The sequence below is a fragment of the Protopterus annectens genome, chromosome 1.part1, assembly GCF_019279795.1.
Source record: "Protopterus annectens isolate FY-2018-M chromosome 1.part1, PAN1.0, whole genome shotgun sequence".
Taxonomy (NCBI): domain Eukaryota; kingdom Metazoa; phylum Chordata; order Ceratodontiformes; family Protopteridae; genus Protopterus; species Protopterus annectens.
In genome coordinates this window covers 347,354,447-347,369,944 of record NC_056726.1, presented here as the reverse complement: position 1 = coordinate 347,369,944, position 15,498 = coordinate 347,354,447, and the positions used below count along the sequence as shown (strand labels likewise).

Sequence of the window (15,498 nt, the reverse complement as noted above, 5' to 3'; positions counted from 1 at the left end):
GAGGTTACTAGGCTAATGGTCCTAGGGCCTTTACAAGACTAGCCATGTAATACCTGTGTTGAGTAATTGATCATTGTTAGATGGTCCCCTAAATGACCATTGTTAGATTTATTTATTTATTTATTTATTTATTTATTTAACATTTGTTTACTGGGGAAGTCTGACTTGGAACAAAGCCAATTTTCAGCGGAGGCCCAGGGAAAAATGCTCCAGACACATATCTTTGTAACATGGGAGGAAACCGGAGTACCTGGAGAAAACCCACACAAATGCAGGGAGGACATGCAGACTTCTCACAGAAGGCACTCCAGCCAAGAACTGAACCAGACAACCTCTTGCTGTGAGGTGGCAATGTTACCGCTGCACCACTGCACCATCCATGATGATGCGTAGATGGTTTGATTGTTTGCAAAGCGAATCTATGATCAGCACCAGCTGCCCCTGTCCATGAGGGATATAGGTGCCACCCTAAGGTTGAATTTACGCTCTCCCATCCAGCTGTCCATTTTGCACTTAAATAGGGTCATTGAGGAGCTCTGCTTAATGTGAATTAGGAGTTTTTTTTCCAGAGTACTGGCAGTCTCTGGGAGACATGCCTGTCTATATAAGAGTTCTAGCTGTGTCAATGGAGTGAATCTGAGCTGTTTAGCTCAAGTGAAGTATTATGCAATGTGCTTGTCTTTCATGTTGGGTATGACTTTTTTATTGGCAGGAAGCATGCATTTAATCCTGTCACCACTGAGAAACAGTACTAAGTGTTAAAATAACAACTATATGGTGAGGAAGTTATGCAGTAATCCTGTTGCCTTCCTAGAGGAGGGTGTTGAACACAATAATGATAAGCCATTAGAGTATTGTATGACACTAGTAGTACCTCAGAAATCCAAGATTGTAAAAAATATTGGGGAGCATAGGGCCAATTAGAGACCCTTGGAAAACACCATAGTTTAATAATAATGTGGCTGCATTTTTCAAATATAGAGTTAGTTGTGATATATGAATATATACATGCACACAGAGATACATAGATATTTTTAAATATTTTCATATTTTTAAATTACGTGGAAGGTGATTGCTTATACAGAAGATCTATGGTTTCTAATTAGAAGGAGGAATAAAAAAAATGTGTAAAAAGCAGTTTTTAATTTCATCTTTTGTTTTTCAGTAAGACCATGGATAATCCCCTGTCAAGTATAGAAACCGAGTACATCAAGAACCTTCAGCAACAGGTCTACTACTTGGAACAGGAAGCCAATTTCCTATATCCTTTTGAAAGCTTTATATAGTGAAGAAGTGATGTGGAAATGATTGTAGCTAATAAGGCATATGCTGTACACAGTAAATAACTCCATTTTGTCAGTGGTGCTGGACTAACTGTACTACTACCTTAGGATAGAAGTTACATATTAGGGCTTTCTTGCTTTACAGAACAGTGTATGTGAGCGAACTAGTTGCAGTCAGTATATGCCACTTGTCACTGCTGTGGTACCTCTGCATGCTTAGTACTGTACCTGCTGTCTGCTAAAGACACTTGTACACTGGAATTTCAATCTTGCAGTAAGCAAAATTCTGATCTGTTCATCTGCGGAAACCATTGTCCTATCTCACCTTCATTCTTACAATAATGGTTTCAGAGCCAATTCTCGGCTCCGACTCGGCTGAATACATAGCTGAATGTCTCAAACCTGGCTCGTGGCAAGTAGGTAACCCACAATGCAGTGGTGTAATTCCCCAGATCTCGTTTGCCACTTTACAAGGTTGGATGCGCTCATCTTGGCCATGGCTAAGTTGTTTGAAATTTCTTATATTTTTCCTGTATACTGTTTTATTTTATGATATATAGCTTAGTATTCATTCATATTTAAATCGTTGTGCCTTTTATTGCACTATAGTTATATAGTTATAGTTTTATCCCCTTTGATGCGGCTTTTGGCCATCGCATAGTAGGCCTATCTGTATCCCTTGTAGTGGTTGTTATTTCTGTCTGTCTAGTTCTTAAGTAGCTCATTTAAGTTAGAGAGCTCTTCGCCCATTTAAGTTAGAGGGCTTTAGTTAGTTTGTTGTCGTGTCTGGGAAATAGGGCCGTTTGAGTTAGAGGCCCTAGTTGTCTGTTTCCTTCGTGTTTCCCATAATAGTTCAATAGTTCTGTGGTTCAATAGTTCAGTAGTTAAAACTTTCTTGTTGTTTTTTGTGGTCTTATCTTTATTATGTCCAAAGACCCAAAAGAGAGAAAACATAAGCCTTCGGGCTTTAAAAAATGCCAGAAGTGCTCACAAAAAATGTCTATCACTTATGGACATGTCATATGTGTTTATTGCCTTGGTGCAATTCATCTTCATGAAGATTGTACTTTTTGTCATTCTTTCAGTGCAAGGGTACTTCAAGAAAGGAGAAACAAATTGATCCTCAAAGGGCTCTTAAAGCCATCTTTTGAGGAAGCAATCCATAGTTCTTCTTCCTCTTCTTCTTCTCCTTCTTCTAAAAAGGATGATGAGACCAATAAACAGTAGAGTGCTGAAGTCCAACCAAAGTAAAAACGAAGATAATATGAGAAAAAACAATATGAGAAAAACAAGGTTGGACAATGCTGGCAGCGTTTTAAAAACTTTTATTGATAAAATCACAAGATAAGCGCTTTCGGGATAACCCTTCATCAGATGAATGAAAGAAATAAAGTTGTCTGCTTTTATGCATACTAGTAACCAATCACATTCAATGAAACACCCGCCTATTTTTCAATATAGGCTTGATAGGTATTACTTCATTCAGTCCAGGCCACCTGTTCGCCATCAGATTAACAATCCAAGTAGTTTCTAACTCAGTTTGAAGCATAATATCACCCCCTCTAGTGCTGGATCTGATATTTGCAATAACCCTGAATTTGAATGTATGCATAGGAAATAGAGCCACATGTCTGCAAAGTGCATTCCTTTCATCATTGTTCCTAATACTAGAAAGGTGTTGAAGAATTCTGACCTTAAACATGCTATTCGTCTTGCCAACGTAAAAACATTGGCATTGGCAACATTCCGCTAGATAAACAATATTCATTGTACGACATGTAGCTCTTCCTTTAAAATAAAATGTTTTGTTGGTTATAGGATGTATAAATTCAATCTCTTTGTTAATGTAAGGACATGCTTTACATAGTCCACAGGTGTTGGTTCCTATTGAATATGGAAAGGCATGCTGCGTGGTGCTCAATGATGGTTCCTTACAGAGCAAATCCTTAAGATTTTTATTTCTCCTATATCTAAAAATGGGTTTTGAACCTACTATGCCATTCAAACTGTTGTCACTAGTCAAGATGTTCCAATTTTTCCTCACTATATTGCAAATGTCACTTGTGTTGCTGCTGTAATTAAGCATCAGCTGTGGCCCTTTCTGTAAATTTACTTTGTTAGTTACTGTTTCATTCTCACCATTGGTATGTAGTATCCAAGGCTTATAGTCATTAGATCGCTTGTGTCTACCTCTTTCTACAGCATTATTGACTATACTCCGCTTATAACCTCTGTTTAGGAAATTCTCTTTAAGTTTCTCGGTTTCTGCTTCAAAATCTGAGTCAAGAAGACATTGCCTGGAAGCCCTACTCACTTGTCCTTGTACTATGTTACTATAGGTATACCTGGGGTGCATACTATCGAACATTAAAAGAGAATTCTTCCAACAATCCTTCTTGTATAATTTGGATCTGAAGCCTCCTATATCCTGTTCTATACACACATCTAGAAAATCTATGGAACTGTATGATTGATTTGTGGAAAACCTAAAAAATGTGGTGGTTGTATGTAAGTATGTGACAAATTCCCCCAGTTCCTGCTCTGTTCCATCCCACAAAATAAAAACATCATCTACAAAACGTAGATATAACTTTAAATAATGTTTCCACATGTCATTATTGACAACATGGGTCCTCTCCCATTTAGAGAGAACCAAATTTGCATATGTATTAGCGCAGGGGGTTCCCATGGCCACCCCCTGCGCTTGTCTATATATGCAGTTGCCTCCTAAAAATACATTATTTTCTAGGACAAGACCTAATAGCAACTTGATAAGGGAAATCTTCTCTTCACTTACATTCAGGTCACTTAAAAGCATTTCTATACTGTCAATGCCATACTTATTATTTATGACGGTAAATAGACTTTGAACGTCCATTGTAACCATTAGAAGGTTCTTATTATGTGCCTTATTCATCTCACCTAAAAGCATAAGAAAGTGTGCTGTATCCTTCAAGACAATATTCATTTTGTCCAAATAGGGTCGTAACGTGTGTTCAACCCAAATTGATATATTCTCAGTGACCCACCCCCTCCCCGACACTATGGGTCGAAGGGGTGGGTCTCTATAGGATTTATGTATTTTCGGTAACGCCTTAAAAATAGGGGTAACCGGTTTTTCTATTTTAAGAAATTGATATGTCTCTTGAGATATCTTCATATCAGTCAATAGCGTATTCAAACATGTGGTTACCCTGTCTACAATGGTTTTGCCAGTTAGGGGATTAATAGTAATATATGTACTATTGTCCTGCAATAGTTCTTTCAACTTTCTATTGTACCATACTGTGTCCATCAGGACAATTGCTCCTCCTTTGTCTGCACTTTTTATTATTATATCTTCGTTAAAAGTTAGGCCTCTCAGTGCTGTTCTTTGTTCTATTGTTAGATTATGGAATTTTCTGAAATCTGCTTCTTTATAATACTCTATCAGATCATTTTCACAGGCGGTGATAAAAAGGTTCATACTTGGTGTTAACTGAGGAACAAATCCACTTGGTTTTTTGAGAGAGTTGCTCTTCTCATTGCTATTACCAAACATTAATTTCAGTGCCACATTTCTACAAAATAACATTATATCTATCAGCATTTCATCATAACATCCACTTTTACTTGGAATAAAGGTTAATCCCTTATTCAATACTTCTATTTCATTTCTATTTAAAACATGTGAAGATAGATTAATAACAATACCCAAATTAGTATCAGCAGTCAGTCCCATACTTTTCTCCTTTTGTCCGTCCCCCTGTCCTTGCTCAATGACCTCTTCCAGGGACCCTTCTTTTTGACTGGTGCCAGTAATAGGCCCAAAAAATTATTATGGTTATTCCACACCCCTTGTGTTTTAGGACGTGCTCCCAGTGACCCATCACTCAAGCAGGAGCTTGGTTCAACGGCTTTGAGTAAATTGTTGTTGTTCGTACTGCTGGCATCAATGTTGGACACAATGTCGATGCCATTAACAGAATCCTTTGTACAAGTGCAGCTTCTGTGGAAATCAACTGCACGACCGAAGTACCTTCAGGTGCCTTTATCGTCGGTTCTTGTGTATTGTTCACCGATGTAAAACGCGTTCCTAATCCACTCTCCTTTTCCTTTTCCAACGGAAACGGCGTGGGAAACGAGTTGTTTTTTGATGCTGTAGTGGTCGTTACCGTCATCACGTCACTTCTTCCTCCCTTTCTGGTGGCATCTACCAATCCCCTTACGTTATGGCTCGTTGGTCTGTTCTCATTGGCCCTCGGCCATACGAAGATGTTCCCATTGGTAAAGTCAGTAAAGTCCCTTTGTAGCTTGCCCGTTTTTTGTTTTTTCAATTTATTTTCATTTTCTGTAAAGGTGACGTATAGCGCTTCCATGCGCTCAACATACTGCATATCGCTATACTCAGACTCCAACTTATGCTGCAATTCTATCACTTCTTTCTTTAAATTTTCCAAATCAGATGAAAAAAAATTCATTTAACAAAGACATATATTTAAAGCTAGTGTCTATATTAATGGATTGCCATTTGGCCAAAAGTTCTGATGGCATTGACAGTATATGAATGCTTTTAAGTGACCTGAATGTAAGTGAAGAGAAGATTTCCCTTATCAAGTTGCTATTAGGTCTTGTCCTAGAAAATAATGTATTTTTAGGAGGCAACTGCATATATAGACAAGCGCAGGGGGTGGCCATGGGAACCCCCTGCGCTAATACATATGCAAATTTGGTTCTCTCTCAATGGGAGAGGACCCATGTTGTCAATAATGACATGTGGAAACATTATTTAAAGTTATATCTACGTTTTGTAGATGATGTTTTTATTTTGTGGGATGGAACAGAGCAGGAACTGGGGGATTTTGTCACATACTTACATACAACCACCACATTTTTTAGGTTTTCCACAAATCAATCATACAGTTCCATAGATTTTCTAGATGTGTGTATAGAACAGGATATAGGAGGCTTCAGATCCAAATTATACAAGAAGGATTGTTGGAAGAATTCTCTTTTAATGTTCGATAGTATGCACCCCAGGTATACCTATAGTAACATAGTACAAGGACAAGTGAGTAGGGCTTCCAGGCTATGTCTTCTTGACTCAGATTTTGAAGCAGAAACCGAGAAACTTAAAGAGAATTTCCTAAACAGAGGTTATAAGCGGAGTATAGTCAATAATGCTGTAGAAAGAGGTAGACACAAGCGATCTAATGACTATAAGCCTTGGATACTACATACCAATGGTGAGAATGAAACAGTAACTAACAAAGTAAATTTACAGAAAGGGCCACAGCTGATGCTTAATTACAGCAGCAACACAAGTGACATTTGCAATATAGTGAGGAAAAATTGGAACATCTTGACTAGTGACAACAGTTTGAATGGCATAGTAGGTTCAAAACCCATTTTTAGATATAGGAGAAATAAAAATCTTAAGGATTTGCTCTGTAAGGAACCATCATTGAGCACCACGCAGCATGCCCTTCCATATTCAATAGGAACCAACACCTGTGGACTATGTAAAGCATGTCCTTATATTAACAAAGAGATTGAATTTATACATCCTATAACCAACAAAACATTTTATTTTAAAGGAAGAGCTACATGTCGTACAATGAATATTGTTTATCTAGCGGAATGTTGCCAATGCCAATGTTTTTACGTTGGCAAGACGAATAGCATGTTTAAGGTCAGAATTCTTCAACACCTTTCTAGTATTAGGAACAATGATGAAAGGAATGCACTTTGCAGACATGTGGCTCTATTTCCTATGCATACATTCAAATTCAGGGTTATTGCAAATATCAGATCCAGCACTAGAGGGGGTGATATTATGCTTCAAACTGAGTTAGTAGAAACTACTTGGATCGTTAATCTGATGGCGAACAGGTGGCCTGGACTGAATGAAGTAATACCTATCAAGCCTATATTGAAAAATAGGCGGGTGTTTCATTGAATGTGATTGGTTACTAGTATGCATAAAAGCAGATAACTTTATTTCTTTCATTCATCTGAAGAAGGGTTATCCCGAAAGCGCTTATCTTGTGATTTTATCAATAAAAGTTTTTAAAACGCTGCCAGCATTGTCCAACCTTGTTTTTCTCATATTATCTTCTAAAAAGGAAAAAGGAAAAATCCCAGAAGAGACAATCACCTGCAACATCGGCTCAGTCGGAGCCTCCAGTCAAGTTTCCAAAAATCTCTAAGGCCACTACCTCTTCAGCTCCACAGTCCTCTCAGCCATTGGAGGTCATACTAATTGACAAGCCTGGTTCTTTGGCTCCAAAGTCCTCGGAGCCGCAACATACCTATTCTCAGAGTCGGTCCATGGACATTTCACTGGTTTCTCCAACACTGAGATCTCCAGTTCTGGACAGGTCTCGCTCTCCATCCCTATCTTCTAGGTCCACCAGGAGTTTATCGGATGATGATGTGGAACGGGTGGTGCGCAGACTCTTGAAGTCGCCAGTGATCACTAAATTATTCTCGGCTCTGACCCATTTGGTCTTGGAGCCTACTGTACCAATTGTACCCTCTGTTGTTCCTCCTCCGAGCCAAGCTGGACCTTTGGAGCCAGAGTGCTTGGTACCACTTACTGTGGATCCGTTGATTTTAAGACCCCCTTCGGTGTTCATGGAGCCGACTTCTGCTCTGACTCTTGATGCCGTCCGGAGAGTCTGGGAGCCGGGGTTTCCTGGTTGGCCATGGGGGGATTCTCTACCTTGGTATTCTTTGGTGCCGAGCCTACCCCTAGGAACATCGGCCCGGGTTAGCTCGGAATCTACATCGGACTTGGGTCCAATCTCGCTGGTTCCAGTGCCTTCCTCTGTCTAATTGGAGCTGAGGGAATCTTCGGAGCCAGCGGGATCTGCCTTTGAGCTGATGAGGAGTGTGTTGTCTACCCATTCAGTGCCACAGAAGGATACTATCACTCGTCCCCTTAAGGCACCGGCTACTGTCTCAGCACCACCCATTCCACAGGACAGCAGAGATCCATAGCCTCAGGATTCCCCATTGGGTGAACCCCTCTCCTCCGAGGCATCCCCAGAATATCCTTCTGAGGAGCCTACTCGGAAGAGAACTTGCAAGAGGCAGCACGTAGACTCCCCAGATGAGTCCATCACTTCAGACACTGACCTCGATGAATTGGAAGGGTCCCCATGGTTGTCCCCTGACGATATCTCATTTGCAGATATTCTGGAGATCCTGAAACAGAGAGGTGGCTGGCAGGCCACCACCCCATCTGATGAGGAGTCATTGTACCTGAAGGCTTTTGGATCACAACCTTCAGCCTCCTGGGTGTCTCCGCCTTTCAATGAGCTAATGGACCTGGTCAGTTGAAAGGCACGGGAGTCACCTGACACAATGGAACCAATCCCTAGGAGGCCAAACAAATTCTTGTCAGCTCCTTCGGGAAAGGATTTTCTCACTAAAGGGGTACCTGTAGATGCTGTGGTGATGGCAGCAGCCACCAAGAAGGAACTTTCAGAGACTTCCTCATCTGTTCATCCTCCGAATAAAGACTCTCGAATGATGGACAGATACAGGAAGTGTGTCCTTTCATCAGCGACATTTTCAATCTGATTGCTAAACTACCTGTCCCATTTTACAAGGCTACAAAGAGATCTCCTGAAAGAGCTAAGAAATACTCTACAAGGTACATTAGCTGCAGGGGTGAATGAGAAGGTCTCCTCCCAGCTGTCCACCTTAAATGCCATTGTCAACTCCTCCATGAGGCTGATATCCTATGCAGCAGATGGAGCGAGTAGGGCAGCGAGTTCCAGATTTTCCCTTAAGAGACACTCCTGGATGCGCTTGTGCAATTTTGCAGAGCCCTTTAAGTCTACTTTTACTAACGCCCTTTTGATGGTTCCTCACACTTTGGACCCAAAGTAGAAGACACGCTAACCTGATGTGAGCAGGAAGGAAAAACTCTCTCTGCCATTGGAGTACGTTTTTCCATACCTTCAAGATCTTATCCTAAAGGCCAGAAGAGTGGGAAAATGTGGTTCAAAAGATCCCAGAGAGTTTTCCAGGATGCATGGGGTGATTCCTTCCCCAGGGGCAGAGGGGGAGGCAATAACGGTAGATGTCGCCCCAGAGGCAGAGGGGGCCTGCAAAACCAGGGTGACTGTGATTTCTTTCGCGGACGCCCTTATCAGCTCTCCTGAAAGGAGGCCTGACTGCTGTACTCTGGAGGCAGTCGGGGGGCATTTATCCATGTACCCTGAAGCCTGGCAAACTGTCACAAGAGACAAATGGGTACTACAAATAATATCCAGAGGATACTCCATTCCATTTTCCAATCCGGTTCCACAGACCAGAACAATCCCAGATATTCCACCCAATCTAAGGGAGCAAGCAACTATAGAGATTCAAATGTTGCTGCACAAAAGAGTCATTCAGAAAGTCCCTGCAGACCAAATAGGATTCGGAACTTACTCAAGACTCTTTTTGGTGCAAAAAACAACAGGGGACTGGAGACCCATATTAGACCTTAGCAAATTAAATGAATCTGTCATGAAGTCAAAGTTCCGAAAGGTGACACTGCAGTCTATACTTCCTTTTTTAGGGAAAGATGATTGGATGTGCTTGATAGACCTTCAAGATGCTTACTACTGCATAAAAATGGACAGGAGATTGAGAAGGTACTTATGCGTTTGCCTGGGAGCCAGTCATTACTAATTCTGAGCTCTGCCCTTTGGTCTCATAACAGCCCTCAAAGTGTTCACCAAATGCATGGCAGTAGTCACAGCTCACCAGAGGCATCTAGGATTCTGAGTGCTTCCGTATCTAGATGACTGGCTCCTATCTGCCACCACCAAGCATCTAGTCCAACAAGCCAGGGATATAACTTTGGACATTTGCAATCAGCTGGGTTTTACAGTCAACTTTCAAAAATCTGCCTTGTTGCCCTGTCAACACATTACATTTATAGGCGCAGATCTAGACACCACCTCTATGGTAGCACATCTCCCAACAGAAAGAGTTGTAGCACTCAGACAACAGATACTTTATCTCCTTCCCAAGACCAAAGTGAAAGCAAAGATAATTCTATGATTACTAGGAACAATGGCTTCCACAATAACACTGGTCCCTCTTGCCAGAATGCACATGAGGATCCTTCAGTGGCTGTTGTTCTCCCAGTGGTCTCTTCAAGAGCTTCAGATGTCTCACCTAATCAGAATAATGGAATCGTGCAAGAATGACTTAAGATGGTGGATACATTCCACTCATGTGACCATAGGGAGACCCTTTGTTCCACAACAACCCATAGCTACGGTGACCACAAACGCTTCCCAGATAATGTGGGGGGGCATTATCTGGGAAAAACAGTCCAAGGTACATGGCAAGAACATGAGGCTCACTTGCATATAAATGTCCTAGAGATGAGAGCAGTGCTTCTTGCTTGGCAAGCATTTCACGACTCTCTCCCTCTAGGGACATTTGCGATACATTCAGACAATATGTCTGTGGTTTGGTACATAAACAAACAGGGGGGAACAAAATCTTATCCCCTTTGTCGAGAGGCCCTGAGAGTTTGGCAATGGGCAGTTTCTTCCTAGCACTTTCTAATAGCAATGCACATTCCGTGGAAGTTCAACGTCATAGCAGACAAGCTGAGCAGGGCAATTTTAATACCTCATGAGTGGTCTCTCAATCAGAATGTAGTGAAAATTATTTTTCGAACATGGGGTCTGCCTTACTGCAATCTTTTTGCCACTCCCATGAATGCCAAGTGAGCAACTACTTTACCCTAATCCCCAATCCAGGGGAGACACCGAGAGACGCACTTGCTCACAATTGGCCCTCATGACTTCTGTATGCTTTTCCTCCATTTCCTCTCAAACCCAGAGTCATTCAGAAAGCACAGTACTTGGGAAGCAGGATAATTATCATTGCTCCTTACTGGCCTCGCCAAGTTTGGTTGCCCTTCCTTTGGCCTCATCTTCAGGAGAAGCCTTGGACTCTGGACCCAGTTCCATACCTGCTGACACATATGTCAGAGGCGCTTCATCCTTCTCCCCACACCCTAAAATTGACAGCTTGGCTGCTCCACTTCCCAACTTAGTCAGGCTTCACAATTTCACTTCTACAGTTAAACATATCTTAATGTCATCTCATAAAGCTTCCACTAGAAAACTGTATTCTCACAAATGGAAAAGGTTTTCCTTTTGGGCTCAAAACAGGAATATTGATCCCTTTTCTGCACCCATCCATTCTATTTTGGAATTTTTGGCAAAACTCTTCCAGCAAGGTTCAGCTGCAGCAACCATCAGTGTTCAACTTGCTGCAATATCTAATTTCCACATTGGTGATTCTATCTCCAACTTAATGTCACACAGGTTGTGCAGAGCCTTCTTGAAAGGTGTCTCCTTATTAAGACCTCCCTTTAAGGAACCCCTTTCTCCTTGGGATTTAAATTTTGTTCTGTCTCACCTGACGTTATCACCTTTTGAGCCCTCATCTTCTTCAGACCTCAAGTTCCTTTCCTGGAAGACCTTGTTTCTGGTGGCTATAACATCTGCTAGAAGATTATCAGAGTTGCAAGCTTTTTCTATTAAACCGCCATATTTGATTTTTCATAAGGATAGGGTATCCTTGTGAACTAATCCATCTTTCTTACCCAAAGTATCTTTTCCAAATAACATAAATCAATCTATAGAGCTTCCAGTGTTCTTTCCTAATCATAGCAACAAGGCAGAATACAAATTACATCAACTAGATGTGCATAGACAACTGAGATTCTAATTGCATAGAACAAAGATTTTAAAAAATCTGACCAATTATGCGTATCCTTCTCTGATGCAAAAAAGGGTAGCTCAGTTTCCAAAACTACTATTTCTAATTGGCTCTCGGACTGTATTACATTCATCTGTACCACAAATCACAGAGATTTACCTTTCAAAGTGAAGGCTCATTCCACGAGAGCAATGGCTACGTCATCTGCCTTTCAAGCCAGAATTCCTATGGATAATATTTGTGCAGCAGCTACTTGGACCACTCCTCATACTTTTATCATGCATTACAAAGTGGATTTGGCCTCCAGGGACAGGGCCTCCTTTGGTTCCACGGTGCTTAAAGGTGTACTTTCGTGAGCCACCCAGGGAAGAGGTGCTAGGGACGCTGTCCTATCATTGTAAGAATGAAGGCGAGATAGGACAACATAACATAAAGAAGTTATGTACTCACCATAATGTTCCATGTTTGTTGTCCATCTCGCCATTCATTCTTACGAACCCTCCCTCCTTCCCCCTGCCAAAAACTCCTTGTGGACCTGGTGGATGTTTTTACTACCTTCAGGAGTTCTTTGTTTCAATTTGTTTCTCCTTCTATTGGATATAGTATATATTTGTAGATATATATATATATATATATATATATGTGTGTGTGTGTGTGTGTGTGTATATATATATATATATATGTATTTATATATATATATATATATATATATATATATATATATATATATATATATGTGTGTGTGTGTGTGTGTGTGTGTGTATAGTTTACATTTCATTCAGTAATAGCAGCAAACAAGATCTGGGGAATTATACCACTGCATTGTGGGATACCTACTTGCCACGAGCCAGGTTTGAGACTTTCATCTATGTATTCGTCCGAGTCGGAGCCAAGATTCGGCTCAGAACCAATCATTGTAAGGTTCATAGGTTCATACTAGGCTATCTGCCCTAGGGCATTTATAAGCCTAGCCAGAGTGTGTTTGGCTTTTGCCACCCATTTTAAATGAATTTTGCTATGCCCTTTTTCGAGGTTAGTATACTGTGCCTCTGTCTAACAGTGACACAGAAGTGATACCCGGGGTAAACCTACGATCTCCCATCCACTCATCAAGATTCCTCTTGAAGAGAGTCAATGAGGGACTCTGCCTAACCTGGACTGGGATTTTATTCCAGAGTGAAGGGAGCCTCTGGGTTGTGAATCTGTCCCTCCAGCATGTTCTATTTATTTCAGTGCTGAGGTTCAAGTCACTCGAGCGCATAGCTCGATGGGATTTGGATTTTCTGAGATGCAGCATGTCCATTAATTTCGGGTTGGACATGGCTTTATACGCCAGGCACAGATCGCCTCTGAGCAGGCGGTATGCCACTGAGTAGAGCTGGAGTTTCTTTAACCGAGCAGTATATGGCATCTGTTTGAGCCCTTTGATCCTCTTGGTGAGGTACTTTTGTGGTCTTTCCAGTTGCTGCAGGTGTCTGGTAAGGTACATCCCAAAAGGGGCATTGTATCAATTATGGGCCTGATGAGGGATGAGTAAAGAGGCACGATGACCTCCCCTGATCTAGATGTGAATCCCTTCATGATTAGGTGGGCTGTATAAAATGTTTTTCTAACCACTTTGGCCACGTGGTTTTCAAATGAGAGATTGCTATCAACTTGGGTCCTCAGGTCCCTAATTACTTCTTTTGTACTTAATGGATTACCACCTATGTGGTAATTTGTGGGCACTTTGTTTTTGCCAAAGGGGATGACTATGCACTTTTTGGCGTTTAGCTTGAGGCCATGGCTCTGGCACCAGTTGTCTGTTTCTATGAGGCCCTTTTGTAGGATGCTTGTATCGGCTGGAGAGTTGATTATGGCTCCTAGTTTGCAGTCATCTGTGAACTTGGTCAGCCACAGTCCTTCCGTGTTGGCCTGTACCTCCGAGAAATATATACCGAACAAGAGAGGTCCCAGAACTGAGCCTTGTGGGACGCCACTTGTAACTAGTTTGGAGTCTGACATGGCTCCAGCAATTCTAACCATGTGGGTTCTATCCTTGAGCCAGTTTGCAACCCATCTAGTGACATAGGGGTTTATATTTAAGTTGATGAGTGTATCTATAATGCCCGAGTGGGGTATTGTATCGAAGGTTTTTGCGAGGTCCAGGTAGGCTGTGTGGACCACCTTCCATTCGTCAATGACCTTGGTGACTGTTTCAAAGAAATCGACCAGGTTTAAGAGGCAGGATCTGCCCTTAACAAAGCCAAACTGGGTAGGATCCAGTGTCTGTAGGTCCCCAATATCTTTATTTATGAGGTCCATGATGATCCTTTCCATAGCTTTGCAGACCAAGCTAGTCAGGCTTATGGGGTGATAGTTTCCAGGATCCGTTGAGGCACCACCTTTGTGGAGAGGGACCACTGTTGCTGTATGCCGCTCTTTGGGTACATATCCTGTAGTAAGGCTGAGATTGAACAGTAGTTTTATGTTTGGGTTTAGCTCTTCTTGGAGTTCATGTAGGACGCAGCCCGGGACACTGTCTGGTCCCATTGCTGCTGTGTTTTTTTGCTTTGGAGAGGGCGGCTCTTACCTGAGCATCTGAGATGTCAGGGGGGGCATCACTCTGCTGGGATAGATATTTGCCCTTTTGGTGGGGATGGAGGGGGGGGAGAAGTTTGCGCTGAACCTGTCAGCTAGGATGTTGGCACTGTCTGTGGGTTTGGTGTATTTTTTGTCATTTTGGACTAATTCTGAGCATATCTGGGAATTCCCACCCAGGTTCCTAAGATAACTAAAGAAAGCCTTGTGATTATCCTTAGTGTCCTGTGCAATTTTTCTCTCGAAGCTGGCCTTAGACGATTTTATGAGTGCCCGTAGTTTTTTGCTAATACTGATCAGAGATGCCTTCCCTTTTTGGGATTTTGCTCTATCATGTAGTAGCTTCCTCCTTCTATTGTATAGTTTGTTTATGGCTGGGGCACACCAGACAGGACGCCTGCCTTTGGAGGATTGGGTCTTGGTTTTATTTGGGATTGCATGAGCCATGCATTACTGAAGGTGTTCATAGAATGCATTTGTAAAGGATTCTGCGGTCTGGGCCGTATTTTCCACAGGCCCGGGGGCTTTGAAAGATTCCACCTCGGTTTTGAGGAGTGTGAAATTTGCTTTAGAGAAGTTTTTCACTGTGGTTTTCTGGGCAGGGGGTGAGGTCAGGATGTGAATATCCAGTGAGATTAGTTTATGGTCTGATCTTACCAGTGAGGGATGCACTTCTGGTCTGGAGCATAGAGCCCCCATGTTGGTGATGATCAGGTCCAGTATGTTTTCCCCTCTTGTGGGAGTGGTAACAAGTTGTTCCATAGCATTTGAGTTTATAAATTCTAGAAACCTTTGGGCTAGGGTGTTGGAGCTAGAGTAATGCTCCCAGTCTATGTTTGGGTAGTTGAAGTCGCCCAATATAATGGTGTTTGGAGAGACCTTTATATTTTCCAGTGTTCTCAGGAAGGCC

At 41.8% G+C, this 15,498-nt stretch overlaps 1 protein-coding gene across 1 annotated transcript in view; it reads left to right on the top strand.

Moving 5' to 3' along the window:
• The first annotated feature begins 1,169 nt into the window (after positions 1–1,169).
• Positions 1,170–15,498, top strand: part of LOC122804958 (cytadherence high molecular weight protein 2-like) — a 699,628-nt gene continuing 685,299 nt past the window's right edge. Inside the window, exon 1 of the mRNA XM_044075199.1 lies at positions 1,170–1,261. Within this exon, the coding sequence (XP_043931134.1) occupies positions 1,173–1,261 (89 nt within the window). The 5' untranslated portion in view covers positions 1,170–1,172. The remainder of the gene's footprint in view (positions 1,262–15,498) is intronic.